The sequence below is a fragment of the Cotesia typhae genome, unplaced genomic scaffold, assembly GCF_013202065.1.
Source record: "Cotesia typhae breed Kobodo isofemale line unplaced genomic scaffold, CoteBio_Ctyphae contig_48, whole genome shotgun sequence".
Taxonomy (NCBI): Eukaryota; Metazoa; Arthropoda; class Insecta; order Hymenoptera; family Braconidae; genus Cotesia; species Cotesia typhae.
Genome location: NW_027423756.1, coordinates 5,751,775 through 5,760,979, shown reverse-complemented (window position 1 = coordinate 5,760,979; position 9,205 = coordinate 5,751,775). Strand labels below are relative to the sequence as shown.

The following is a 9,205-nucleotide window of genomic DNA, read 5'->3' as shown; positions in this document are numbered from 1 at the left end:
GTATAATGTAAAAATAAAATTGAGTTTTTGGAGAAAGTTTAAAATTAAAATAAAAATGAAAAATAAAAAATCTCGCTGTTTCATGTTCTGATGTAGGCATGCCAAATTATTTGCAGATAAAAAAAATATAAATACTCGCTTACATGAATTTTATGTTGATGTCTTACGTGATGTTTTAATATCTCTGATGTTTAATATTGTTAATTGTAAGTTATTGTAGAAATGGATGAAAAATAAAATGTCAATTAAAAAATGTTATCTCAAATGTAACTATCCAGTCACGCAGTCTAAATTGCCAAGACTTTTGTGCTCTTCGATTTTTCCCATCTCGAGCTTCTTTTTTTTCCTCAGCACTCGCTTCACCTCGTGATTTATGTCGGCAGGCGTCGAAATCATCACGCTTTCCATATTGTAATTCGTTCTCACCAGCTATTTGTATACGTAATTATAATTATAATTATTAATAATTAACGATGATAAAAGATATGACATTCAATTGGCAATGAATATCTATTATAATTACTTCGATAACTTTTTCTTCGACAGCGGAAAAATGTTTCAAAAATCCAGACATTTTTTCATTCAGCTCCGTTAGATCGTGGGTGAGTTCCAGCTCCTCGTTGATGTCATTCTCAATCTTTTAACAAAGAATTTAAATTAAAAATTTTATTAATTACTTATGACAAGTAAGTCAAGAGTTTTTACTTCTCTTATTGCTTCCGATACTTTTTTTGTCGTGAAATCTAAATTCAGTCTTGATTCGCGAACCTGAAAAAAATTTTTTACAATATTTTAATACTTACATAAGAATTTTTTTTTTTACACAAATTAAAAATCAATAAAAACATTTAAAAAATTATACTTATGACTTTTAAAAATTTATAAAGTTTGATTGTCTATAAGAATAGTTTTTATCAATTTTATTACATTTTTTATTCTTCAAATAAATTTTTAATTAGAAATTTAAGCTTTAAGCATTTATGAATTTCAAAAACTATGTTATTAAAAATTCTTCATCAACTTTTTACGGCGAAGCAATTAATAAAGAATTTTATAACACTGAAATCAGCAGACATCTCATCATTTTGGATTTTTTTTAACAAATAAATTTTAATTACAAAAAAATTTTTTTAAAATTGTAATAATTAAGAAAAAATTTCTTTTTTAATTTCAGTTACATACACGGAAAGAACAAAATTACACTGCACATCCTTCCATATTATCATATAAAATTGTGCTTAAATGCTCCTTAAATATTTTCTATCCATGCATCGCATTACATTTTTGAATGACATTAAAGTTAGCAGTCACCTGACCAATTTTTAATTTTATTTAACAATTAAATTTATTATAAAAAATTGCATTTTTTATTTTTCTAAATTTCTAGATGTCAATTTTTTTTTTCCATAATTTATTTGTTCACAAAAATTCTAAAAATTATCCAATATCTGCTAAATTAATTTTCATCATTTTTAAAAAATACATAAAAAAATGAACAATTAAAAAAAAAATTAATCATCACAATTTCAACAAATTTTCAAAGAAATTTATAAATTAAAAAAGAAAAAAGTTGAACATCAAAATTTTCGAAAAAATTATATAATTCAAAATTCTACTGAGTATAATTTAAATTATACGGGTTATTTTTTGGGATTATATCAAGTGTAATCTTACGCGGTATAACCAGAAAAATTACTTGGTCAAATCGGAGATTACACTGAGTATAATAAAAAAATAATTTAGTATAATCTGGATTATATTTGATATTCTCTGAAATTTTTTTTTCACCACAGATAACACTGAGTATAATATGGGAAGACATGCAGTGTGATTTTGTTCTTTCCATGAAGAACTTAACATTAAAAATTTTTTGTCGATATAATTGATGCTATAAAAAACTTAAAACTTACTATTGAATTAAATTCAGCAATTTCAGATACCAGCTGATAATGATTTTTCATGACCCGAAAAAACTGAAACGAAAATAAATTAATTAAAAAGGTTTAATAATAATAATTACTCATAAATGTAGCATAAACTTACTTTACGCCCAAAATAACATGCAATACCAAAATTGATGAGCATCAGTACGACACTGTTAAAGACTAAGCTTGTATACATGACGTTTATAATTTACCATGCATTAAAAAAAAAAACTGCATATAAAACACAAAAAATAATAAATAAAAAAATAATTAGGTTATAAATAAAAGAGTTAAAAAATTTTGACGCATTCCCGCTGCTTGAAAAGTCGCAGTTGCAGTTGACAGCCAATGTCAGATGATTCGAGTTTCGAGTTAGTTTTAAGCTCTGCCACAGCAGAGCAGCGCTAACCACTGTGCGTGTGTTCCGCACCCGTGTAACGCTTTGAAATATGCAAAAATATGAAAAACTTGAGAAAATAGGAGAAGGTAAGTCCAATTAAACAAGCAATAATTCTTTTTGACACCCAAATACTGTCAGTGTGCATACAAATCCATCAAGTGTCGTCCATTTTCCTTTTGTTTACTACCCCGGATCCCTCAGGTGTCCTTGATGTTTGCTCGGTAGTTATTTCGTATCATCAGTATGATGTACAGCAATTTTATTGGATTATTTGTTTGTTTAGTTTCTGTAATTAATAAAGTTGTTTGTTTCAGGCACTTACGGGACCGTTTTCAAAGCTAAAAACCGGGAGACTCATGAGATTGTTGCCTTGAAACGTGTACGCTTGGACGATGATGATGAGGTAATTAGTATTTACTATTTTTTAGATTGTTATTTATAACTTTATAATGATTTATTGACATTTTTCACTACTGCTGTAATTTATTGACAGGGTGTACCGTCGTCGGCATTACGTGAAATTTGTTTGCTCAAAGAGCTTAAACACAAAAATATAGTACGACTTTACGATGTACTTCACAGTGATAAAAAATTAACTCTAGTATTTGAACATTGTGATCAGGACCTTAAAAAATATTTTGATAGCCTAAATGGTGAAATTGATTTAGATGTTGTCAAATCATTCTTGTGAGTATTTTACCTTTTATTTTTTTTTTAATTATTATAAAAAGAAATTAAACAGTTAATTAGATTTTTTGAAGTGAAAAAAAAAAATTTTATATTGAAAAAAAAAAAAAAATCAATTAACGCCAAGCAAATGACACTGAATTTAATAGACATTTGAGAATTTTTTGAAAAATAAACCCTGTTAAAAAAAATAATTTCTAAAAATTTTACATTTAAAATTTTTTACAGCTCCTAAAAATAGAATTTTTAACTACAATTTATTCGTTAAAAAATTTTGAAAAATTATGACATGTCTCTCAATTTCAGTATCATCAAAGCTAGTGAAGAGTAATTTTTTTTTATTCTACATATAAATTAATTTTAAAAAAATAATTGATAATATGCATTCATAAAACATTACAAATATAAGTGTAATTGTTGAAATGTTTTTTTTTTTATTTATTTTTCGGAAAAAAAAATTTTTTATATTTAAATTAAATATTCGAAGGAAGTAAATTGAAGATTTTGATATTTTATTTATTTATCATTCTCTTTACAAAAAAATTGTATAGAGGTGGGTATAGCACTTGTGCATAAAACGAATACATATTAAATTATATAATTTTTCTTTTCTATAATCACTTATTTATAGTAAATAATAAATATAGTAATACATAATACAGTGCAAGGATTTTATAAATTTTATATTTTATGTAGATTTTATAAAAATAATATTACTTTAAGTAATTATTTTAATATCACGATTTTCAATTAATTATCTATTTTTATCCATTCTTTATTTTTTATTTTATTACATAAAAATTGATTGATTTTTTATACAAATTCAATTTATTCTAATAATAATAAATTTTTTTTACACAAGGAATATTATTCTAACAAACTAGTCACCTTGACTTCGTTATTTAATGACCATTAATTTATTTTATTTAAGAATTATTCCCAACATCGGCTGTTTAATTGTTTAATTTAAAACTGACTAAAGTTATAATTAATTATTGCTGTCACTAATTAATAACTATTTTCCACAGATACCAATTATTGCGTGGACTAGCATTCTGTCATAGTAAAAATGTATTACATAGAGACCTCAAACCACAAAATTTGCTCATCAACAAGAATGGTGAGCTGAAACTTGCGGATTTCGGATTGGCAAGGGCATTCGGCATTCCAGTTAAGTGTTACTCTGCAGAGGTTGTGACGTTATGGTACCGTCCACCCGACGTATTATTTGGAGCTAAACTTTACACGACGTCAATAGACATGTGGAGCGCGGGATGCATATTCGCTGGTACTTGACCAAATTGCTTTCAAAATTTGGGTCAACATCTCCGTCAATTATCATTATAACTTTAATTAAATTAATTTACAGAATTAGCGAACGCAGGACGGCCCTTGTTCCCCGGATCGGACGTCGACGATCAGCTGAAAAGAATATTCAAAATGTTGGGTACACCTACTGAGGAAACGTGGCCAGACCTTACTACTCTTCCAGATTATAAAGCTTTCCCCCAGTACCATCTTACGCAAGGGTTAGCCCAAGTTACTCCAAAACTCCCAACCAGAGGCAAAGACTTACTTCAGGTAATTTTTTAAAAATTATTTTTAAAGGAGTCAATATTTTTATACTTTATTTACATTTAATTAAAAAATTTTTTATGTAACAAAATTATTTATTTAATTTATTTTAGATACTTATTAATTTTTTCAAGAAAATTTTCTACTTGATAATAATAAAAATTAAATCCTGGGTTTTAATTAATTTTTTGATTTCTGAAAAAATTTTTTTTAACCTTTGTTAAATATTGACTTTCGTTTTACCTCTATAAATAATAATAGTAATAATAAAATAATTATAATAATCATATTGATCAGACCATAAACGCAATGTTGACAATTATTTCACACTTTATTGCTTCGTTTCATCGGACATCCCGACTTCTTTAGGCAATCTAAAATTACATACATCAAGTAAATAAATTTTTCCAATAAAACATGTCAAATATACAAATTGTCAAATAAATCTTAAATTTTATTATTAAAATAAATATAAAATAATACAATATTCTATAAAACTCAATCTAAACATTTTCAGTTCACATAAAAATTAAAAAAAAAATTAATAATATAAATACATCACAATATCATCAACATACCATGAGATACGTAGAAACATAGCAATAAAGTGTAAAATAATTGTCAACATTGCGTTTGTGGTCTGATCGACCTAATTATCATAATTATACATTCCCCTGGACCTGATTAAAACAATTATGGATATTATTAATAAAATTTGTTAATTACAGAGATTATTAGTATGTAATCCAGCGCTGAGACTATCAGCAGACGAAGCGATGGCACACCCTTATTTCAACGACTTGAACCCTGCCATTAAAAATGACCGATGTCAGTAGCAGGTCATCGTTTAGTTATCATCAGCTTCGACTTACAGCGACCAAGACCAAAATACACTCCAGGAAAGATTATTTATTATATTAATAATAATGATAATAATATTAAAACTAAAACTAAAACTAAAACTAAAAATAAATTAATTAATTAATTAATCAATCAACTAAACAAATACTTACGCTCAAGTGCGTCCGTAAAATTATGAAATATATTCGCGAGTCTTATTTTGTATGCAATTGTCCAAAACTATTCAATAAATTATCAATTTTACCACGTAATCAAACATAATTATTTATTTTACAATATAATTTTTAAAAGTTATCATAGTAATAATAAATTATAAATTATAAAATAATTACAACAGTTAAAGGTAAAAAAAAAACAATATCTCACTCTACATAGCATCAAAATGGAATCTGTGAGCTTCCTGCAGTTTTTCTATTTTGTCCTCACGTCTTTCCTTCCAGTAGAGTGCTATTATTATCGCTGATATTAGACCGCAAGTACCTGTTAGTGCTGCGGCACTTAGCAATATTAATTTACTAGGTGTTACGAATAATTGGACTTTCCATTTGCTTGCTTCGTTTATTGGATTCGGGATTACCACTATTTGCGAATTTGGGATTATTTGCTGCCACTCGCGGTATTTTCCTGCGACCTAGATCAAAACAATGTCAATAGATTAATTATCAATATTAAAAATAAATCGAGTTGCTAATTTTTAATTAATAAATCATAATAATAACAATAATTTTAAAAAATTACCCCAACAGTCAACTTTTCAATATAATTCGGCATGCGACCAAGTCCAAAAGTTGTGTACGGCAAATTCAAAGAAAAGTGAGCGCTCTGAGGTAGCTGCGCAGCAATAGCTTCCCGGGGATAACCTTCTTGAGTGGTAGTCCTATAAGCAATCGACGGTCCAGGTAAATTAGTACCATAAGTCCGCTTCTTCTTCCCAACAGACCCAGGAGAAATCGGATATTTGCTATTGGTGAGTCCTGTAAGAACCATCACCTTGACAAAATTCGCATCGTAGTCCAGGCTGTTTTTAAATGCCCGAGTGTGGTACAGCCCAGTAGCCTTATCATATTCCACCAAGATAACATCCAGGATTCCATCTTGATAAAAGTCATAGAAGACTCCCATCACCGACTCGTTCTTGAAAGGGTTGAGAGCGTCCCAGTGAATGTCAAAAGTGCGATTGACTCCCTCGCAAATTTTGCATTCGATATTTTCCAGCAGATACGTTCTCGTCTGTTTGCCCTTGTTGGTCTGGAGCGTCGCCAGCAGGTCGGGGTACCCGTCCATGTTGAAGTCTCCAGTGTGCAAAGTTATGGCATCAGTGTACATGACATTCTTCCATTTGTCGGGCGGCACGAAACCCCAGAGTTCTTTTTTTGGATCTGCGAAGTTGATCTGCAGGTCGTGCCAGCCGTCGTGATACAACGCGATGGTCGAGTTCCGGCATTGGTAGTCAAAACACAATGGTACCACCAAGTCTAGCGAGCCTTTCAGTTCGACATCTAGATACAGAGGCTGACCAACATGACCGCCGGCACTTACGACTCCAAAAGGCCACTCTACTCTCTTGGAGTAATTGAACCCTCCGGGAATCCCGTGCCAGATTTCGAAGGCTTCCTCCGTGGTGATCATCAAGTCTGGCATGTAATCATCGTTCAAATCTAAAAATGCATTTGAATGTGGAGTTTTAATTGGTACCAGCGGAAGCGGAAGGGGAAGGTCGTTGAATTTTTCCATTCGAACGACTTCGGGCTTAGTCCTGTTGCGATTTATCCAAAACACGCGCTGGTCTTCTATGCTTGTCCCGAAAAGGTCGATAATCATGTCCTGGTTGTAGTCGATCGCTAAAGGCTGGCCTCGCATGCTGAACAACGGCTCAGTTTCGTTGGAACAGGTGATCTTTCCAATCCCGCCCCAGATAATGTGGACATGGGTGAAATCTGAACTAGGATCGTGAGTAGTTACCAGGACATCCATGAAGACATCGCCGTCGTAGTCGCCGGGCACTATGCTGGTGATGCTGTTCTTGAAGGGACATGTTAAGTTCGATGGTCGAAGAATTGGCTCAATGTCATTCGCCAGCAGGATTTCTAGAGTTTTTGAGTCTTTTGTCAGCACGAATACGTCTGTCAGTTCATCGGAGTTGAAATCTCCGAAGGCTGCGGGCACAAACTCGAGAAAGTTTCCAAATATTGACGAGGTTATGTCACTAGTACTTACGGAAGATATTGCTATCAACAACAATAATATTCTCTTGCCCTCCATTTCTTTGTAAAATCTACACAGATAAAGTTCAATTTATTAGGTTGATAAAAACACTTTTACATGGTGGAATTATTTTTAAGTATTAAGAATAGGTGCTGTAATCGTTGTTTTTATTTTGAAGATTGCAAACATCTAGATTTTTAGGAACGTCACACATTTAAGAGATATGAGATGATTCAATTACGAGTTATGAGTAATTTATACTTTGTTTTTTCTATTTATAAATTTATTATTGTCAATGACAGCTGATTACTTTTTTTACTTGCTGTACTTACTATTAACAAGATGGTATGTAGAGCAATCCATGAGATAAAAGTAGGAAATTACTTACAGCGTCGTTGCTTGTTGCAATGTGTCGGTGGATTTTTGAAAGATTTTAGGATTCAAATGAAAAAGAAAAAAATTAATTATATAAGTCAATACGAAAAAATTGAAAGTGTTAATTGAGATTAACTTGCTTGGTCTTAAAGTCACGGAAAATTATTGGAAAATAAAAGAATGTAGGATTTTAATATCAAAACAATAAATTATAATGCTGAAGTTAGCCATCAGCTGTCAATTAAAAAAATTTTAATAACAAATCAATTAAAAAATGCTTCTAAATATTTTCACTTGTAATTTTTATTAGTTTTTACATGCGAAATTTTTTAATTAAATTTTTTTTATAATAATTGCATTATTATAAAATTTTTAAATAATTTTTAATGTCTACCAGCTTCAATGTCATAATAAATTTTATTAAATTTAATAATATATAATACTGAAGTTAGCGGTCTGCTGTTAATTTTAAAAATTTTTTTAAAAAATTAATTACAATAAAAAAATGCTTCTAAATATTTTCACTTGTAATTGACTTGATATAAATTTGTAATTGACTTGTAATTGACTTGATATAAAAATTAAAAAAATTGACAGCTGTCAGCTAATTTTAGTATCATAATTTAAATTCTACACTGTGCGAGCGCCTTAATTTCAACCAATAGAAAATCCGGAGCATCATTTTCTTATTTTTCAATAACTTGATATATTTTAATAGTTTAACGACCAAATTGACTTCAATTAGGTATAAATGTTATTTTATAATATTTAAAAACTCATAAGTTCTTAAAGTTTTATTCGTTAAAATAAAAACTTTGAAAATTCTTAACTGCATCATTAATCTCCACGCATGCGCGAGATGAATAAGATGGCGATGATTGAGCAGAATCTACGCAGTTTCTTCTTAGCCGGTAGCCGCCACTTGTCTCTTCAGTAAAACGCGCGGGTTGATGAAGTCACAAGTCCGTTTATTTTTCTAATTTTTTAAAAAATTTATATTTTATCGTTCAATTTAATGTTCAGTGAGTCAATATTGTCGTTAATAACAACTTAATAGCTTAATTTTCAGCAATTAAAGCTGCTGCGTATATTCTGATGAAATACTTCCGGGTCCACCATTAGATCAGCCATTTTATTCGTTAGCTTAAGTTAACTAATTGGTGAGTTTAATTTTTTT

General features: G+C 29.7%; 3 protein-coding genes across 3 annotated transcripts; 1 reads left to right on the top strand and 2 right to left on the bottom strand.

The window, feature by feature from the left end:
* Positions 1-95: 95 nt before the first annotated feature.
* On the bottom strand, positions 96-2,262 carry LOC141530190 (uncharacterized). The gene is made up of 5 exons (XM_074247162.1): positions 2,044-2,262; positions 1,911-1,973; positions 706-768; positions 524-637; positions 96-429 (listed from the first exon to the last, which is right to left on the bottom strand). Exons 1-5 carry the CDS (start codon positions 2,119-2,121, stop codon positions 271-273), a joined length of 477 nt encoding a protein of 158 aa, XP_074103263.1. The 5' UTR covers positions 2,122-2,262; the 3' UTR covers positions 96-270.
* Cdk5 (cyclin-dependent kinase 5) lies at positions 2,256-5,709 on the top strand. Its single transcript, XM_074247161.1, has 6 exons — positions 2,256-2,411; positions 2,640-2,728; positions 2,819-3,012; positions 4,041-4,300; positions 4,382-4,593; positions 5,316-5,709. The coding sequence occupies exons 1-6, from the start codon at positions 2,375-2,377 to the stop codon at positions 5,421-5,423; spliced, it is 900 nt and encodes a 299-aa protein (XP_074103262.1). The 5' UTR covers positions 2,256-2,374; the 3' UTR covers positions 5,424-5,709.
* Positions 5,697-7,959, bottom strand: LOC141530185 (T-cell immunomodulatory protein). Its single transcript, XM_074247156.1, has 2 exons — positions 6,187-7,959; positions 5,697-6,079 (listed from the first exon to the last, which is right to left on the bottom strand). The coding sequence occupies exons 1-2, from the start codon at positions 7,708-7,710 to the stop codon at positions 5,816-5,818; spliced, it is 1,788 nt and encodes a 595-aa protein (XP_074103257.1). The 5' UTR covers positions 7,711-7,959; the 3' UTR covers positions 5,697-5,815.
* Positions 7,960-9,205: the final 1,246 nt, after the last annotated feature.